Source organism: Lutjanus erythropterus, chromosome 15 (assembly GCF_056507025.1).
Source record: "Lutjanus erythropterus isolate fLutEry1 chromosome 15, fLutEry1.hap2, whole genome shotgun sequence".
Lineage (NCBI taxonomy): Eukaryota > Metazoa > Chordata > Actinopteri > Lutjaniformes > Lutjanidae > Lutjanus > Lutjanus erythropterus.
The window spans coordinates 14,916,426-14,937,902 of NC_139331.1; the positions used below are offsets into that span (position 1 = coordinate 14,916,426).

The 21,477-nt window shown below is 40.7% G+C and overlaps 1 protein-coding gene across 1 annotated transcript in view; it reads right to left on the reverse strand.

Moving 5' to 3' along the window:
- LOC146314177 (MAM domain-containing glycosylphosphatidylinositol anchor protein 2) overlaps positions 1-21,477 on the reverse strand; it is a 254,799-nt gene that overhangs the window by 91,867 nt on the left and 141,455 nt on the right. Inside the window, exons 7-8 of the mRNA XM_084737373.1 lie at positions 10,546-10,637; positions 10,225-10,462 (exon numbers count right to left, since the gene is read on the reverse strand). Of these exons, the coding sequence (XP_084593499.1) occupies positions 10,225-10,462; positions 10,546-10,637 (330 nt within the window). The remainder of the gene's footprint in view (positions 1-10,224; positions 10,463-10,545; positions 10,638-21,477) is intronic.

Genomic DNA, 21,477 nt, shown 5'->3' on the forward strand with positions numbered 1-21,477 from the left:
TCCACTTTTCCCAACGTTTCCTTGGGTCCAAACAGTGAAATGGTGAATTGACAGCAGCGGTATAGGAGAAGAGCAGCAAGCATCCATTAGCAAGTAGAGGAGAGGTGTATTCACTGAGTTGCCATCATTACACCTGGCCTCTCCACGGCCCAGATTAGGCAGGCAATTACAGTTGTCTGCCTATTGGGTTTGGCAGCACAAATACTGGCTATCAGCTGCCATTGTCTCTCTCTGCGCCATCACGGAAACGCAAACAGGCGTACATGCACACAGACACACGCTTGTCACCCCCTCCTGCTTTCTCTGTATCTCATTCGTGCTCCTGCTCTCTCTTTCCAGGCGAACACCCTGCCTCTGTGTGTGAGACTGACCACTGAGATGCTCAGCGTGGCAGAGAGCCCGCTACTGGTCTTCACTGTGCTCTCATTGTGCCAAAGCCATCCAAATGCCAGTGATGCCTGCAGGGCATGCCCCGCTGTGTGCGTATGCTTGTATAGTGCGCGCCTACGTGGTTTTATGTCTCTGTGTGTGCATGTGTGTATAGCGGAGTGTTTCACTTCTCGCCCACGGGTGACACCATGCTGTGATCCTGCCTCAGTTCCTCAATGGGATGCTATTCGTTGCCGTTGTTGACTGAAAACACCGCATCTATGTGTGTGACTGCCTGTGCGCTCTGTGCGCCTAAATTAGGGACTGGACCTTCTTGTTTGGCCTCAGTAGCACTGCACATCTCTAGGGCCTCAGCTGGAATGATCCTCCAAGTGTACAGGCTGATTGCAGGAGCCTTTCTCTGCAATGTGAGCTGACTGCAAAACGTGGAAATATCCGGCACTTGGTGTTTTCTTACAGCAAAGGGAGCCGGAGTGGCGAGCGCAGGCGTTTTTGAGAATAAACAACAATCCCGCTGCCCCCTTTTTAGGGTAAGTGCTGTGACATCACTCCCCATCACCATGGCAACACAGCACTCTGTACTACCGCAACTCCTGCAGAGTGTGTGTCTGTATGTGTGAGAGAGTGTGTTTAGACAGCTTGAGGCCAATGAGTCGGTCACAATGTGACAGGACTCTCTGCTCCTGTGAGTCCTGGATCTCTGGGGACAGAGAGAGGAGTCCCGTAGGTCCACTATGGACATGTTTGTGAATCTGTGTGTGTTTGTGTGTTAGAGAGCTACATCCATGCCCAGAGCTGCTGAAGTGTAATAAATATCCACAGATGTGTTAAAATTGGCTTAGTGCATTGATAGACTGCAGCAACACACTACAGACCCCACTGATATACTACTGTGAGCGCCGTTCCCCTGTGATTTTACAACTTATCTTGCCATCAATCACACAAACCCACTGATGGACTAATGCGACTTACAATACCAAACCTCTCATGGCTTGCAGTTGGATTCATGGCCCTGCTGCTCTTTGTAAGTTGACTCTATTTACCCATCCACACAGAGTAAAAAGTTTGCCCACTGCCCTCCAGTACTGCCACTTTTTCTGCTGCTATACTCTTAGAAATAAAGGTTCCAAAAGAGCTCTTTCTGAAGGGCTGTTCTACCCAGAATCATTTGCTTCTGAATAACCCTCTTTCTGATGCAAGGGTATTTCAAGGATTCTTTCATGTGAAGAGTTTTGTTGAAATCCCTGGAGAACTCTTTCATCAAAAGTTCTTGGTGAACCCCCCTTAGAGGCTTCTATATAAAACCCTTGAAATATAAAATGGTTCTTAGTGGACCGCTGGCCTTTTCTACCCACTGGCCCTGTTCCAGGTCAAGCACCTAACTTTGGACCGGTTCTGAGCATTTCCACCCAAAATAAACTGATTCAGAACCTGAAAAGTTGGTTCACAGGTACGTTAGCAGGTTTTCTTTTGAAACCAAAGTGGGCGTGTCATATTCTACAGTTCCGTTGATGACATACTTGATTAAAGTGATGGTTCATAGATGGTTCTAGATATATTGCTTAACGGTGGAGTCTTTATAAAAGGTTCTACCAGTAACCAAAAGGCGTTCTCTTATAAGGACAAGCCAAAGAACCCTTTATGGTTTTAGTTAGCATATTTATTTCTAAGAGGGTAAGTACTGAGTAACACCCATGGAAGGACCAGACTTTATGTACATCGCTCAAGGGGCTTCAGCAGCAGTTAATGAGGAAGGGAAGAGAGATTCGTATTCATGTTTCCCTCCCAGATTTGCCCAGCTGGACAGGGAGGTGATTTCCCAGATGGCCACTTCCATAAAGCATGACTTCAGGTGGTGCAGTTGAGGCTGTATGCAGGTACGCTGGGCAAAATTTGCTGAGTTATCTAGTCTTATTAACATATTTTATGGACTTACAACAAAGTAAAAACCGGTTGCAGTATACTTACAACTGAAATTACCACACTTTGATTTAAATGTATGTTTGTGTTTACAGACTGCAGTGTTGTTTCACTCTGACACTTTCAGCATCTACACTCTTCCCCGGTAACATCACAGGTGTTGTGCTGACATATGCTGCCAGGTGGTTATATGCCTATCATTCTAGAAGTGGCATGGCCGTGGCATCTACTGTTGTCAGATGGCAGATTTCCCAGGACAGCATCCCGGCTTTGGGACAGCTGTTAGGCCCCTTCATCCCAGTTCACAGATCACCGGGCCTGTTTCCTCTGTTTATCCAATAGTATGATCCGCCACTCGCAGATGTCATTATTTTAGCCCAGTTCACAATTCCTAACTTAGTTTTGGATCTTACAGTGATCAGAGATATTTCATTTCAGATTTTTAGGATTGACTGCACACATACGTGCATAAAGATTGACATTATTTTTTTATCAGTATTAGATATGGGTATTGAGAACTGGATCTAAACCAGTACTAGATCTTGACTGGTCAGTGCTGAAATATTGATAAGCTCCTGGACAAACAGTATTTATGAAACTAACTCATTAACTACCTCATAATAATGGGCTCACTTTACTATATTTAATGAAAATGCAACTAAAAGCAGTAACTCAAGAGAGAAACTAACTTATTACTTCTGCAAAAAAGTACTAGTAAAATAACTGTTGAAACTTTTCACATCATTTCTTGTCATCTCTTTATTTTTTTGATTTAACTTTCGGCAAAGCCAAAGGCAGACACAAAGCTACAGAGAGATACCCTGCTTACAGGATTTCTTTTCATGTTTCCAAGTGTATGTTCAGCCAGTTGTTGGACCAGCTGGATTTTCTGCTGTACAAATATACCCAAACTTACAATACCAAAAGAAGCAATGAAAGAGAATGGACACATGATCAACAAAGAACCACTCTGTGAATACTGCACATGTCCAAAGATAAAGAACAAAAGGCAGCAAACAACGTTTCCACTCACGGTGACCAAACAGCAGTTGAACTTTTGCACTGTGTAGGTGAGTCACGATGCAGACCAGGTTTCTCTTTATCGAGGTCAGTGAATTTGCTGCTGAAACAAGCACATCAGTCCGGTCAACAGCCAGCGGTCGTGCCGTCCCTATTAGAGTCACATGTGGCACGTTCACTCGGATGATGGCAGCTCATGATGAATCAGAGTCAAACAGACAACGGGACAGTTGAGAGGAGGATAGACAGAGACGGGCAGGCCCACCGCGAGCTTCAGATGACTCAAATTCATTTCGGGGAAAAAAAAAAAAGCTTCTACATTGTGTTTATTAAACCAGCTCATTTTTTAATCAACTGAGCACTTAATTGATTTGCTTAATTCATTAACTGCGGAGATTCTTGAGATTGACAGAAACACTGGGTGGTGCCAGAGTTTCAGGTGTGAGCGGGATGCTAATTGAGGGACTCATCATGGAGGGATTCATCTCCCTCACCAGAAGAGAGAGGTGACTTTCAATCCAAATACTCACTTTGTGATCATCAATCAGGATGAGCTGCTGATGTGAGCTGATGCTACGATGTATCACTATTCTCTAATATTGTTTTCTTTCCAGTGTTTAAATAACTAACTAATACATCGAATGCAGGAAAATTAATATCAACTTTGTGAATCAAAATTGAAAAATAATCTATTCATAATAATTCTATATGCTATTAAAATTTATCTCTAAGAGGGTCCCAGTGGTAGTTCCATAGGTGGGACAACAGGAGCATAAGTCTTAGCTGAAATCTGATTGGCCAGAGCACTTCATTGGTTTAATTTTGAAAGAATAGATTATATCTGAATAAACAGCTATAGCTGTGTTAACATGGACTCATTGAATATTAACATGGAATATTCACCTAATAAAGAGAATAGCCCAGTCAGAATAAAAATGCCTCATGTAACCACCTCAGTCGGATGGCTGATGAAACCTTTTTTTTTTTATTGGAGACACTAAAACATTTAAGAATGGTTCAATGCCTTGATGGTCAAACGACTCGAAAAAAGCGTTTGAAAATTTAAACTAAGCCTGAATCCATTGAACTACTGACCAAATAAAAAAACAAACCTGCTGAAAAAGTTTGTTTTAACAAATATAACCTCTTCTTCTATTATATTATTTTTTGTTGCTGAAAATGCCAGGTGTCATCTGACAACACTGGGAGTTCATGAGAGTGTGATATGAAGGCACACTGAGAAGCTCTAGCTGCTCTGATAAGGAATATCCATGGAAGTAACTGTTAATTTATGTTTCGAGAGTACCTAATTTCCTAGGTAGATTGCATTATAAAGAAATTAATTTAAAAATGTCGGAACAAGGTGGAGTACCGTAACTCCATTTGAAGCCGAAACAAGTAGGGAGAGAGGATGGAACTGCCGGTCTGTGTGGGTTCATAAGATTTTCTGGGCGAGGAAACATCTCGGTGAATATCACTGTTTGGTTCAAAAGCTGAGACTGGATGGATCACGAGCAGGACAGTTTGTTGTAACATATTTGTCCCGCCCCCTAAGCGCAGCACTTTACCCAAACTTGAACATTTTGAACTCTCGGTGACCAGAAAAAAGGCCAACCACTCAGTGCTCAGCACTCAGCACAGAATAGTGGTTGTAGCATAGTATAATTACATGGCATTCCCAATTTAAAAAAATCACTGGCCTCAGGAAAAAACAGTTTGGTGGACACGGCTGCTTAGATGCCTCAGAGTGAGCAGAGCCACTTCGCACATGTCAAAAAAGATATATTCTGATTAAATGCTTTGGGCGCGTCTTATCTTTATTTAGCATCCATGTAAACAATTAAGTTAGAATCTCAAATCACAATGATTTCAATCAGGTTGAAGAAATACTGTCCATGTAATGACAGTTTGTGTTTTGTGTTTGACTTTTCGAAGACAATTCAACCCCAAGACAATATACTTTTAGGTAGCTTATATGGTTGTATATACATGCATTAAAAAGTCACTATAATGCTGAAAACGAAGTGTCTAATAATCATATTTTGAATACTAAAACCCCTAAAACACTTGTTGGAACAGAAAAGTGGTGAAAATATTTCTGTGGAAAAATCATTTAAAAAATAAACATTAATATAAGTTTTCCATGATACACCAAGTCTGCATTAGTGCTGTTCTCTGTACATGACCCTCATAATACTGGCCTGGCTTTGTGGCCCTTGGCTGCTCCTGGGTTGTTCCAATCTGAGGCCAGATAACATTTTAGAGTCACAGCGGTAGAGTGTCAATAATAACATCATCTAATGATGATCCAGCAAGACACACCCACTAAACACACACTTAACACACAGAGTAATGAGAGGATTAATCAGCTGGTTCCTTTCAGAAGTTTATGGGATATTTTATGTTTTACACTAATGCTCGTAACTCTTTTCAGCCGTCCCTGTGTCTCGTGGTTCTTAATCCTGACAGTATCCAAAGGGGAGGTCTGTGTCCTCGTTTCCTGACCGCACTCATAAATAAGCATTAGCTGCAATCTCCGGGAGCCCCGGCGAGAAAAGAAGTTGCTTATTTAATGAGTGTGTCACGATGGTAAATATTAGCGCTGTTTTGCAAAAGGGAGAAATCATGAAGGCTGCTGAAATCAGTGTTCATCAAAAGTTGAAAGAATGGAAGATAATAAATATTCTCTTTCATAAAGGCGTGCTGTGGGCTGGGGCTAAGCCCGGGTTTGGAATCTGGAACTGGAGCCAATGCTGGAACAGCCAGCGAGCTCCAAAAGAGTTCAGACTAGAGACACTTTAGGCTCAATCGCTTTCCAACCACTTCCCCAGCACGAAACCCTGGCAGACCTGCAGCGTAATCTCCTCTAAACGCTTTTATTAAGGCTTCTAATTGCAGCTCGGGCTTTCTCCCTTCAGGAGAACAGGCAGAGGAACAAAAACAGGGCTTATTCACCCCAAAACAGGCTGCAGGCGTATGGCAAGGCAGAGGCACAAGGCGCTTTAGTACACAGCAGCTATACTGTGAAGACACTTCTCTGATCCATGGCATAAACCTGACTGAGAGAAAATGCCACACATAACAGGCATTCTCCAGGAAAAACAGCCCAGTCACATCCAGGTAAAAGCAGTGGGAATTGTAACTGGCAGAAGCAAAATTCAATATATTATTTCCTATGACAGAAACAGCTCTATGACAATGCAACACTTTCATAATATTTCATACCCACACATCTGACTGGAACAATGAAAGCTTAAGAAGCAATCACATCTAAGCCTTAAGGAAATCTTTCATTTCATATGATCACAATGGAGTCAGTCATTTCCTCGGTTATTTCCTCAGTCAGACAGCACTATTTTTTTTTTTTTACACATTAAAGGGTCTGTGTTAATGCATTGGCATCACCCAGGCACTCCAAAAGAAGAGACTGCACTACTTAAAAGATAATGAGGAAACAATCTTGGCAGGTGCGATTGATCCCACTGTTTTATAGCGCAGGGATTATCAAAGGATTATCTAACAATAATTATGCACCCAAGGTCGACACACTGCTTTCATGTTCACGCAGTGAGTGGCAGCGAGGTGTGTGTGCGATAGGGAAAAAAAACAAGATGGGGAGTGGGGGTGAGGGTGCATGAGTGTGTAAATGTGCTTGTCGATCTGAGGGCACATGCATGCGTGTGTGGATAAAAAGGGGGAATAAGGCTTGCTAAGAACCCAATCACAAAATATCACACAACCCCAAAAAAGTCACTTATCAGTACCGAGCACACGCCAGTAAATTCAAAAGAAAAACAACAGATATCTCCTTTGCCAGTGGAAACAACAACGCATGGGAATCCCCCACATCTGGAGATCTGGAAATCTAGGGTGTGCAGCAGTGGTGGACATAGGCTGTCTGAGGGGCAGAGGCAAAAAAATTAAAAAAGGGCACCATGTGGTGGGTTACAAGTGCACTGAAAATCTTAATTCATTTTATCATGTTTTGTACACAGGAAGGGCAACCAAGAGGGCACGTTGTCATTTGACTTTGAGAGTGGGCAGTCTAGAGAGGACATCATACTATTTTGTCTACTGTAAAAGCATCCTAGAGGGCACTTTCTTACATTTTGTCTACTGGAAGGACACTCGAGATGGCATTTTACCACATTTTCTCCACTGGAAGTACGCAGTAGGGGGCACTTAATCATGTTGCCTCAGACATCAGGACACTCTAGAGGACACCTTACCACATTTTCACCAGTTGAATTGGACCTTAGAGGGCACTTCATCATGTTTTGTCTACTGGAAGAGAACTCAAGAGGGCATTTTCTCCACTGGAAGTACACATTAGAGGGCACGTCATCATGTTGTCTCAGAGATCAGGCCACATTAGAAGGCATTTTACCACATTTTCTGCCCTGGAAGGGCACCTTAGACGGCACTTTACAGAAGCACAGATCAGAGGGCACTCATCTGGGGCCTGCCCCCCAGTTTGGGAACCAATGCTCTACAGGATACTTTACCATTTTTTCTCCACTTGAAGGGCACCTTAGAGGACACTTTATCGTGTTTTGTTGACTGAAAGGGCACTCTAAAGGGCATTTATCATGTACAGTGGCATCCAAGAAGCCACCTCCGCTATGTTTTTTCAAACATGGGGGCATCCTTTGAATCCACGAGTGATGAGCAGCAAGCAGGAGACTCCCAATCGAAGGTATGGAGTCGACTGGGTCACACCCCTCTGTAAAGTTGATGGGCGATGAGGTAATGCATTACCACACATCTGGTGCTCACAGATTGACCTCACACTGGAGATTGCAGATAAAGACGAAAAGTGTTATCACTTTGTCACTCTAGCCAATGCATTTCACCATTATCGCAGAACCTGCGGGGAGCGAATAAGTACAAAACGTATTGTTAAATGTGCTAGAAGTGCTATGTAGCAATCTTCTAAAAGTCAAGCGTTCTTTTGTTGCCTGTGAAGCAGTTCTAGGCTTCTTTCTTAAGAAGTCTGACAGGGAGAGGGGCTGATTGATGTTAAAATCTAAAACAATAGACAGAAAAATACATGTCTGACAGCAGATTTTGTCTTTCAAAGATTGGAATACTGATTTTATTATCCAAGCACCTACGTCTCGCCTTCTTTTGAAACCACTGATGTACAGTAGAGCAGCGGAGTATCTAAAACGACTGCCGTGGCACTGCTGTTTCTAGGAGACTACCCAACATGCCATGATTGAAACTACGATGATGCAGCTCAGTAGACAAGGTGGATTGGTATGTCGTGTTATTGACATGCTGTAAACATGTATACAAACGTTAGTTAGAACGGTGGTGGAAGCAGCCAATTAGATGGGAGGACAATGGATGTTTAGTCTCTGATTAGACTGATGGAGTCAGCTTTGGTTCACAGGAATCCTTTTGAACAGTCATTGCAGTACAGTGGTATTGGTCCTGTAGTGTAATGGTCTGCAGAACATGACCTAGAACTTACAGTAGAAGACAGTGGTTCTTGAACATTTTTCAGCCTGGGACAGATTACTGGATTTGAGTCCAGCAGTGAACAACAGTCTTAAGAAAACATTCAAGCGTTCCTATTCTATAGAGACAGTCGAGGAAGAGGGCTTAAAGGGTCAGCTCACCTAAATCACACCCACACAAAATAATCTAGTAGATAGTTTTGCTTTTATCTGCTAAAGTTTTGATATTTTGAGTTTTTGAGGCTTTTGAGACTTACGCTGGCCCCACAGTCCAACTGACTTTGGGGTACTGATGCTGCATTCACATGAATTCAGGCAAAATGGATATGATTGTAGTTGACAAGAGCAAGAAAGTAAAAGTGGGTTAGGCTGACTGAGAATACCTCCAGTGGTAACAGTGGATGGCAAAGTTGTCCAAAATTAAAATACTTTTGCTTTTTGTGTCACATCCTGCTCTTGGGGGCATACACCAAATTTGCATCCAATGAAACGCTTTCCCTCTTATGATGCAACATAGAAAACAAATACATCCATTCATCTGCGCATACAGGCGTGTTTCCAGGCACAGAATCTCACAGTAAAAAAGCAATGCAGTGCTATTAGCTAGCATAAATTCCAGCCAATGTCTCAGACAAGTCCCTCCCTAACTGTAGCTTTTACAGGAAACACACAACCAATTAGCACTCCACCAGCTGTTCCACGGGAACATTCTGTCCATTCTTTATAAACAGTATGACATCACAATAGTTTCCGTCACAATCCGTCTGACTCTTTGTTTTTCCCCTGTCTGCTGTCTACCATCTGCTTAAATCCATGTGAATGCAGCATAAAGTGTTTAAAAAAATACATTTGAAAAAACAGACAAAAGTAAAGTCCTTGGTCCTCAAAAAAATGTCACAGTTAGTCCAGATAATCTACTGTTCTCACTAACAATTATCATTTCCTTGGGTAAAAAAAAAAGGTAAAACATTTTTTTTAAATGCCAATTTTTCTATGTGAGCACCACGGACAAAACTCAATTCATCTTCATTGTGTCAAGAGTGCAGAATTCTCAGCAGCAGATGTGTGAAAACCTTGTGCAGATAAAACCAAACGTATCTGCTTCACTTCATACTACAAGAGAAGTGTGAAAACATGTGTTTGTAAGATCTGGGTGACCTGACCATTTAAAATAACTCTAACAAGCCTTAAGAAAAAGTCCCAAGCCTCACAGTCCAAGAAACACTGCCACAGTCTTTCCTTTTTTTAATTAGCATTTTCAAATCCTTCTCATGATCATCTAAAGTAGGCATGTATGACTAAAGTAGCTATAAAAAGTCTGTGTGTGATGTGTGTGTGTGTGTGTGTGTGTGTGTGTGTGTGTGCTCGCATGTCGAATGTGTTGGGGAAAGTGTGTAGATGCGTCACTGACACAAAGGGGTGTGAGGCTCACCAGTTGTGGAAGAGATGTTGACGTCAATGCTGATCTCGGGGATGCCTCCTCCCTTCAGCGCCGCCACGCAAGTGTACGTGCCAAAGTCAGTAAACTTGAGGTCGATGATGTCCAGGTTGGTGGTCCCGGGGGAGATGTCGGGGTCCGTCTGAGTGATGACCATACGCTCGGAGCTCCGCAGCGCACGGCCATTCTTCAGCCAGCTGAAAGTCAACTCCTCTGGCGGGGTCGCCTCCACCTGGGACATTCAGCATGTTGTTATTTATGCTGCCTTTATTAATAACTTGTTATTTTATGCATATATGTGTGTCTTCACTCTACCTGACAGGATATTTTGACCTCACGTCCGATCTGGATGTTGTCGTCATTGTGGTAGGGGTCAGGAGTGATCCAGAATCGGCCCTTTTTCAAAGCTGTGAAGAAATAATCCATTTGATGAGAACTACATTTATACACTGCGCCTGTTCCTCCGGCAAGTCTGTGACATGCTGCTGGAACAAACACGTACTGCAGGTTATGGCTCTGCTTGTCATATTGATGCGATTTCTGAGACGTAATCCCAAAGACAGGGTTTTATGGATTTTTTAAATAGATTTTTTTTTTCCTGTGTTTTTTTTTAACTTTTCTCAATGTCCACACTTTGGGCTGTAAATCGCTGCTATGCATCCTCACTTAATGTACTGTAAATGTGACCGTGTTACTCATACTTGCTGAACCTCGCTTCACACACTGTTCAAATATAATTAACAAAAATATAAACACAATATGTTTGTTCTTGCTCCCATTTTTCATGAGTTGAAGTAAAAAAATCTAAGGCTGTGCACACAAAAGGTTTACTTTAATCCATCCATTATCAATACATCTGATACGTGTGGCCTACAGAGATGCTTATTAAAAAGCATGATTATTGTACAGGTGCGTCTTGGACTGGTCAGCATTCGCCATTCAAATGTAGACAACAGTGAAAAAAACACTAAAACATGGGATCATTTTTAAAAATTTGAAGCAATCAGTCACACAAGATATTTGACTTTGACTCAATCCAAACACTATATTTAGTTTAACCTGTGTTTCTTTTTAAACTCCATGCAAATTATTTCAAGATGTTCTACATTAAAAAAAAACATCTTTACTGACTCAGTATAAATAATCCATTAAGTTTAACCTAAAATATTTAACTCTATGCAAAAGATTTTTGAAGGTTAGAGCGAACTGGTTATTTTAAGTTGTCTCAAATAAAAATAACAGTTGTTACTATTTGAAATGTATGGCAAATCAAATTAAAATGACTTTAAATACATTTTGACCAATGACAACTCAGAAAACACTCCTTGTAGAGCATATTAATTTACTTAATTCTTCATTTGATCTAATTATACATCTGATTATGAAAACCAGAGATTGACTGATCATCAGTTAATTGATTTTTGTAATTAAGTATGTCCACTTTCACTTCTCAATATGTACATTTTCTGCTTTTCTCTGTTTTATATCACATTGCTGTCTTTAGGACTGACAAAACAAGACATTTAAAGACATCAACTTACATTTTAAAAGACTGGAATGGACATGTTTCATCACTTTTTGTCATTTTATAGACTACGCAATTAATCTAGGAAACAATCTGCAGATAGTGCGCGTCCTGACTTTGTCCTCCTGGGAAGCTATGCAGTGTCTGTAGCTCTATGAGAAACAGCTACAGTTCAGTGCCTAATAAATGTCGTTTTTCAAGATAAAACTTCACATTTTAGAGTGGCCTTTTATTGTGACCAATCATGCCGTTTAATCAGCATCTCTATATGCCACACCTGTCAGGCGGATGGATTGTTTTGGCAAAGAAGCGCTTACTAAAATGGATTTTAAGATATTTTTAAACAAAATTTGAGAGAAATAAACCTTTTGTGAGCATAGAAAAACATCTTTTTCTCCAACTAATAAAAAAAATGTTTTTCTTGAGCGTACATAGAGGGACTGGATTGTGTCACAGCCAGCCTGATCTGAGCGTAGCATTGTGAGGAATATATTTCTTGCTCATCTAGATGTGTCACTTTAGTGCCGGGGTTGTGAAATCACAAAAGCGTTTAAACCAGACATGGATATGAGAACTGTAACTGTTCCTCTGAAACAACAACCGAAAGTTTAGCTTCTGATACAGCAGAAGGGTCAAACAGAGAACTTAACAGATAACACAGAATCATATGTTTGTTTTGAAGGCTAAGGCTTTGAACCAACATTAATATTGATAGCTACGAACTGAAAAATCCTACAGCATTCGAGCAGGTTCTCGCATACACACACTTGCTCAAACCCACACGCAAACACACACTGTGAAATTGGAAAGATACCTAACAAAATATCCACCATTTCTAATCCAATTTGGTTTGCAAACTCCATTTTCAAAGCATAGCTTCTCTGAACGGAGAAGAGAAGATGATTTCATTATAATGCGTGCTGTATTGGTTCCAAACCCTGCGCCTACTGTTCAATTCATCTCCTCAGCAAAAAAAAGCTGACGGCACCATGGAAATCTTTTCATCTAGCAATTCCCAAGTGACATTATCATATTCAGTTTGGTAAAGGGAAAACGAAAACAAAACCTGCGTGCGAGATTTAAACACAGGAAATTGAATGTGCAAAACACTGTGATGCCTGCCGAGCTGCACATTGAGGGGAGAGACGAGTGACACACGCCTCCTTGACATGATCTTCCTCCTCGCGTTTGAAATCAGTGTCGGCAGGCAGAGAATCCTATTTCTGACGCATGTCAGATACAAATATTACAATCATGTCAACACTCACACAATTTTCTCACAAACATCTCTGAGCATTTGCATTCATTCTCGTATCCCATATTTTCTTATTCTGACTGCGAGGCACTGGCTATCACTCATGGTGTACAGTATATAATTCAATCGTACTGGTATGGAAAAGTGTGGCAATTAACATAATATTGTGTGCAGCATATATTGTGCAGCATATATCTGTGACCTTTATGGATATGAAGATAATATACAGAATTACCTGCAACCCACGTACATTTCCCATTTGAGCTCAGCCCTGCATCACAGTCTACATCTACGACATACACTCCAAGATTCAATTTTCTCAAAGCCAACGCACATAGTATAAGGTTAATTAGACAATACAAAGTCCATAGAGGAAGCCATTAAGTGAGCATATCACTACGGAAACACATGTCCTTCAATCACACATGTCAGACTGTGAAAACACCCTGAGACTGAGTTGTAGTTGTATCTTGACAGTTTGGAAAGGCTTTTGTGTCTCAGCAGAGTTGGTAGCTGCTTCTCAAGAAAGCATTATCTCACACACACACTCACACACGTATTTCCACACATCTTTGTGAGTCACTGTGCTGTCACAGGTGACAGTGGATAAACATTTGGATTAACTGCCTCTTCCTCTTTTCAGCTCGACTATATTCTTCTCTCAACTTAAGAAACTCTAAAACAGCTAGGCTCTTAAGAATCCCTTATTATTTACAGTCAGTATGAGGTTTTGTGTCACGTGGCAACCAGACCAACTTAACACGAACATTAGCATGCTTTGGCAGGCCAATGCTAGCTTCTCTCTAGCTTGTAGCATGGGCTGCTGCATATGTTCTTGAATATGCTTCATTAAGGTTGCGATGATTTAATCAAAACACTTTAATCACAGATTTAAACATTTCTTGCAACAAAAAAATTATGCATTTGCTCTTACGAGACTCCCTGGATTAGCCAACCAGCATGCTGAGCCAAAACAAGGAGCACAATACAAAACCCTCATGGGTATACAAGAGTGTGGCTAAGCAAGACATATATACCATTTAACCTTTGAGCTATGTTGGGACTCTGAGGTGGTGGAGGCAAAGCTTTGCTAGCAGCTGCAGTATGAATGTGGTGTAGCAGTGATCGGTGAGGAGAGGTTCTTATTAAAACGGATCGCCTTGTTGTGATTGGCCAACCGGCATGTGATTGGTGTGTGAACTGATTTGAAATCCTTCAGTCATTGGGCTGACAGCTGATAAGAGCTGGGGGTGTATGACTTCCATGTCGTATATGAACCAACACAATGCTTCATATTTTTAACTGACAAGCAGATGTAGTTGGTAGAAGTCACCTTATTTTGCCCTATTTTCAGGTGAGAGCAACAGCTCCTCAAAATTCCTGTGCATGTCCCAGCACAGGGAGTGTATACTGCCCAAATGTATTGTTGTCAGTGTGAAAACAGAAGTTGGTTGTGTAAGGCAGAATAAATAGATTTCCAAAGCACTTATGGTTCTTTCGTAACAACAGGTACTGTGTATATCTGTAAATAGTGTCTGTGAATGTGCCACAGTACAGAACCCCCGACTGTAGTGATTGCTTTCTATTTATTCCTAGGGGTGTACTCACTTTTGTTGCCAGCGGTTTAGACATCAATGACTGTGTGTTGAGTAATTTTGAGGGGACAGTAAATTTACACTGTTATACAAGCTGTACACTGACTACTTTACATTGTATCAAGTGTCATTTCTTCAGTGTTGTCCCATGAAAAGATATAATTAAATATTTGCAGAAATGTGAGGGGTGTACTCACTTTTGTGAGATACTGTATATATATAACAACCTCCAAATATTTAGCAGAAAATGCTTGAGAAAGATGAACTGAGACAAAGAAACAAGGCAGAACTACTGTGCTTCTAAAGTCAGCAAATAATGATTGCATTTTTATCCAGTTTGGTTGCTGACAGTTTTAGTTCTTTGGGATGCCTTTTATTCGCCTAAATTGAATTTACGATCAACTTATACAGTCAGACTGCCATTCCCTCCTTCCTTTATTCATTTACCATGAAATAAGTTGTCTGTTTAACCCCCTTTATCAGCTTTCCACTCACCACCATCACCAAGTTAAATCTCAGCTGCCCTCTAAACTGCACAGTACATGATAAAAGTAAATATAGCATACATCTACTCATTAGGGAGGTTACTGCTCCAGGTAGGCATGGATGGTAAATTTGCTTTGGAAGCAAATATTAACCTGTAAATTATGTAACAACACGCCAGTGCTATCTGCAGAAAGCACAAAGTTGGGTCACAGAACAAAATTGGACAGTCTTGGCCAAATGAAATTCTGGTGCTGAGGTGTGGATACACTCCACTGACCACAGGATGTGATAAATCAAATGCTGAAGTGCCTCATGGCCCTGACCATCCAATCACAATACAACGTGGACCACTTAGGGTGGGATGGCTGGGAACACCATCACAGCACTTGAGAAAAGAAGGTGTTACATAATTTGCCTTTTTTTTTTTTTTTATCCCTTCCTTACACTCTTAGAGATACGGGTTCTAAAAAGTTCTTCCTGAAGGGCTGAGGTTCTAACCAGAACCTTTTGCTTCTGAAGAACCTTATTTTGAAGAAAGGGGTTCCTCAAGGGTTTTTGTAAGACTAAGGATTCAATTAAGAACACTTTTCAACCAAAGAACCCTTTTTGGAAGAAAGAGTTCTTCAATAATTGTCAAGGGTTCTTTGTTCCATATTATAAAAAAGGTTCTTGGCAGAAGTTCTCAGGTGGACTCTACATACCTTGTAATTCTTGGAATATAAAAGAGTTCTCAGCAGAACTATCTTTGTGGGTTCTTGTTAGCACCCTTAGAAGGTGTTAAGGTTCTGCATCGAATCCCCAGAACCCCTCTCATAGGGGTTTCACAGACGGTTCCGTCTATAACTCTTTATGTTGGGTTGCAGGTAGAAGTCTCTGAAAAGGTTCCAAGTGGTGCCTTAATAAAAGCTTCAACCAGGAACCAACACAGTTTCTCCAATGGGAACACGCCAAAGAACCTCTTATGGTTCTAGTCAGCGCTTTTTTCTAAGAGTGTCCTATTTAGTCTACTATCTACTTCATTTGCCTGAAAAACTGATGACGGACCAGTCAGGTCGAGAAAATGGGGCACAGTCATTGGCTCGTGTGCTACATTCACTCTAAGTTATGTGTTTCAAGGTTTTTTCTCAGGCAGCATCAAGAGTATTGAGCTAAGTTGCCCCTAAAAACGTCAGCTGGCACAAATTAACCTCAGAAAAGTTCACTGTTAGCCTTTCATTGCTCCCATTTATGAATAACTGTGCCTTGCTTAACTGTTTAACTATTCAAAATGAAAGAACATGAATTAATACATGGGCCTTAAACACTGCAAAATAAATGTCTACCTCACAAGGCTGCAAGCACTAATAATACAAAGGATCTTTCAAATGGTTTGCATATGAATTGCTCAAAATGGAACTAAAACATAAAAACTAAACACATCATTAAAAAGAAAAGGTCTATTTTCCATCTACTTGCATATTTATGATGAACAAGTTCTGGACTGATTACTGACATAGGTGAAGAAGAGATTGCAGTGCACACTGACCTGGCTGTTACTGCTCCACTTTTTAATATCTATGATAATACCTGCACACGGAGGAGACTTGCTGTATTATCATACTGATCAGAACATGTCACCACCAAGCATCAGAGCGAACATCAATTTTATTTTCATTAAAAGAAAACATGGCAGTGTCTGAATATATGCAAGTACTTCTTTCTCTTTTTCTTTAATGTTGCAATGTAGAAAATCAACTGCTCATAGATTTAGATTTAGATTCCATAACCGCAGATCTTAACTATTAGTTAAAGCCGGAGTAGAAATGTCTGATTAAATCTTGATGGTCACTCTTCCGTTCCCTACTTTTCCCAGACTTCTCCCCGCGGTGACTCAGCCTTCCCTCATTTCCGCACGGAGCTGCGGTGCACGTCAACACAGCCAGTGCTGCGTATGTGCACTCATGCATATTTCAGAATTGGTCCCCCCCCCCTCCCACCTCCTCCACGTTCAAACCTCCTTTCCTGCAATTTTATCTGACCATAAATATTGAATAGCAAGTGGGCATTCCTGTAAATCGCCTACATTTGTGTACAAGGGAGATAAGTGAGCATTACTTCCCCTGGTTGTAGTAAATTTTGCTGGACAGCTGCAGTGACTAAAAATGCTCCCTGTTCGCTTATGCATGGGAGAGGATGTAAAACTGGAAGTATTCTAAAAAAGACTGTAGTGAGTGTGTGAGGTGAGAAGTGCAGAGTTGGGAGACTATTGGCAATGGCACGCTGTCACTCTTCCTTCCCTGTTTCTGATAACCAATTCATGGCAAAAGTCACATGAATCTTTAAGGAGGGCTCTGCTGGAAACAGAACTTTCCCATTTACTCTGAAAGTAAACTGTGTCTCTGTCTACTGTTGGACAATTTTCACAACATTCTTAATATTTTACAAGAGTATGTGTGTATACAGTTGGAATTAGTGAGTCTGTATTAAAGTCAGAATTTCCCTTTAAAAAAAAAAAAAATCAACATACGGACTTTGACAAAAATAATCCCCGTCAATCATCACTTATGACCCACTAGAAGTGTTTGGTTGGTGTCTGTATCTACAGCAGTCCTGCCCTCTGACTGTATTTTGCTTTGTTTATGGGCACCAACCTTTGGGCAGTGGGTGTGGAGCTCCCAGTCAATGACAGCATGCAGGGTGTAAGGGTGGGAAACAATAAAAATGTGTTCTGTGTTCATTATGTTTATGTCCATCCTTAAAAATACCATGACAGAATTTCTTCAAATTTGACACAAATAATTGAGGACCGTAGACGCAGTGGTTGGCCAAGGAAACTTAGTGCAGCAGATGAAAGACACATTATGCTTACTTCTCTTCAAAATCAGAAGATGTCCAGCAGTGCCATCAGCTCAGAACTAGCAGAAACCAGTGGGACCCAGGTACACCCATCTACTGTCCAGAGAAGTCTGGCTAGAAATGGTCTTCATGGAAGAATTGCGGCCAAAAAGCCATACCTCCGACGTGAAAACAAGGCCAAGAAACTTGACTATGCACAAATACAGAGGAACTGAGATGCAGAAAACCTATCCATATCACCAGGGAGGCATCTGATTGGCCCTAAATTTAACCTGCAGCATGACAATGACCCCAAACACACAGCCAGTGTCATTAGGAACTATCTTCAGCATAAAGAAGAACAAGGAGTCCTGGAAGTGATGGTATGACCCCCACACAGCCCTGATCTCAACATTATTGAGTCTGTCTGGGATTACATGAAGAGACAGAAGGATCTGAGGCAGCCTACATCCAAGAAGACAACCTACCTGCCAAGATCCTTCAAAGACTGTGTGCAAGTGTACCTACAAGAATTGATACTGTTTTGAAGGGTGGTAACACCACATATTCATTTGATTTAGATTTTTCTTCTGTTCGCTTACTTTGCATTTTGTGAATTGATAAAAATAAACAATTACATTTTATATTCTTGAAAGCATTCTTACTTTACAGCATTTCTTCACACCTGCCTAAATTTAGAGTAATAAGAAAGAATATGCAATTTGGACTGCAGTTAAAGAGATGTCTGTATTGTGGGTTAGAATAGCTAGAAAAGCATGCTGACTTGCATACTGCAAAATGTGACTGCATGCAATAGGACATCCTGATATTTTTGGCATATTGCATTTACCATACCATGCACTGGGAAAATTAAATATTTCTCTGCCATACTAAAAACATGGTAGTTCCAAAAGAAGAATGAATCTGTGGTCAGTTTTCACCCGCTGTTGGACAGGTATGTGCTGGCGGTTAGCTCCATTAGCTTGCTAAAGCACACTGCCAGTGCTGAGCTGGGGAGGAAGGGCCAACTTTGAAAAATTGTAAGTATGTAACACTGTGTGGTGGACACAATATCACTGACACCTGTATGATGCACATACAGCCATATAGTAAATATTAGTGCATGTTTATGGACAAAAACAATCCAAACTTCAGGTCCACCTTCTGGCTTTCTCTGGAGCTTTTACTCATATCATAAATTCCTCATAAGTGGAATGAATTTGCTCGGTTGTTATAGAGATCTGGATCTGTTAACATGGAAGCTCACATGCATGTCCATAACAGCTGAGCTGAACCTCCTATTAATTGTAATAAATTAAAATGTAATAATTTTAGTGAAACTAAAATAAATTATTAATTTCCTTCATTCTTATTTAAAACACCAGATACTCCATAAAATTATGTCTTGTGCCACACTAACAGTAGTAAACATGGGCAGTGATGCAGTGGATAACTTTCGTCAGGAATTAGGGGCCAGCTGGAAGTGTCATTAGCTGCTAATTAGGGTGGTATCCAACCCAGAATTGTTCATTACATGCCAACTCTCAGGTTTTACCTACTAGAGACTTAAGTTTTAGTGTCTTGATCATCATCTGTGATGTGAAAACATCAGATTTCCACACAGTTGTCAAAGAAATAAAAAGTGTTGATCCTGGTCATAGTTCAGTAATGAAATCTTAGCACTCCACAAAGCTTTTCTGCTGCCTGGCTCCTGAAAGTGCCGTCAGTCACAGTGTTGATGATGCTGGATGGCAGTAGAGGAAGCGGAGCTATGTTTCAAAAACAGTTTATCCGTCTTCACCGGCATTCTGGGGCTGAGAGCATTAGAGCTCTCTGTTTCCATCATACATCTGTATCTCCATTACGGTTAGTGTTGTGCTTAAGTGATTTTAAGACAAGGCTATAGGTTTGGAAAAGTTGCTGTTATTCTGTGTTGCTGTGTGTCCAATGACACAGCTGAAAAAAAAGTGCAACAATTTGACTGACAGAATGAGGTTTGACTTATCAGTGTTCTTATCACATCACTAATGCTAGCTTGACTCACCTTGTGCTACCTGTTCCTCTCTGTAACTTTACTGTCGGGGCTCACGTCACCCTCCTACATGTGCCTGTAGAGTTTGTGGTGCCACCAGCAGATTTTATGATACAATTATGTATATTACAGTGGGTGCTGTAAAGATTTCAACCAGTGTTGTGCATGGTAATTTGACATTTCTTTCAACTTGCAAAAGTTGTGGATCGCTTGAAGCAGGTATGTCACTGGGGAACATAACAAGACAACTAGGGAAGGATGTGTGACACACCACACACATGTGAGGAACATGACTGCACAGGGAGAGTCTGGGTCGTATCTGTGGTGCTATGGACTGAATCAACGTGACATTGTGCTAACAACAGTCACTTCTGGACAGACATCTGGCAGTTGATCTGATTTTTTGTCTTTTTTTAGCTGTAACTGTACTGTTTAAAGACATTTAGTTGAACATAGTGGTCTGACTTATCTGATGTGTTTGCTGTAATTATATAATACAGACATACTGTGTTGCTTTGCTCAGTGATAAACTACAGATAAACAGTCATATTCCACCAACAGTTGGATTACTTCACCTGAAATATCACTGAATATCACTTGGCGCTATCCTGGCAAAGTTCATGCACCGAACAATGACACTCTCCCAGTTGTGTCCTTGCTTGGTTTATTTTGTGTGACCAACTTCAAAGTCTACGTCTGGCTGCAATTTATTTCAAATAGTAATAATAAGAATCTTCCTTTGGAAGTGGATCATCCTAAAGGGCTTTATTTCACAATAATGACCCACTTACTACACATTGTCCCACTTATTACATGGTTACTTACCACCTTATCATTAATTTAAAACAAAGACTGAAAGATGATTTTGTGTTGATTATAAAATGATTTTATTTCTCCTCCAGAGATGAAAACTTTGCCTATAGCAACAGTCTGTTCCTCACAGCTACAGTCTGTTATATAGAAATAAAGGAGCTTATATTGCTGTAATAGACCAAACAGAATGGAGAATCTTTTAAAAAAGTTGTGTAATAAGCCCAAATCAACACACAACCCTGTGCTGATCACTGCAACACCTGACTGTGTCTGACCCGTCTGTCCTAACTGCTAGTTCTACAGGCAAATTATGTTTCAAATCTAACATTAGTGAAGGAGTTGTTCTTAATGTGATATGAAAGCAGAAAACATGCCCTTTAGATGAATGAGAAGTACACACGTCAAAATAAAATCTTGAAAAAAGAAAACATTCAACACGTTGCTGCCATTAAATTGTATATATGTGACACAGGCGTTTTCTACCCTTTAGTTTTCTAAGTTATTGTGATTTCTTCTACAGTAATGTAGCCAAATCTTGGATCTGTTTACTGATATGTATTGGTTCATATTTACACCACCCCTGTGACTGAGCAAACCTTATCTGCTGATGTATGGTGGAAAGCTCTGAAAAAAGTACAAGAATGAGCTTTTATACTGAAGTTTATGAAGCACAACATTAAATTTTTACTTGTTAGTTACCAACTAAAGCAGGGAATCAGGCATCTCA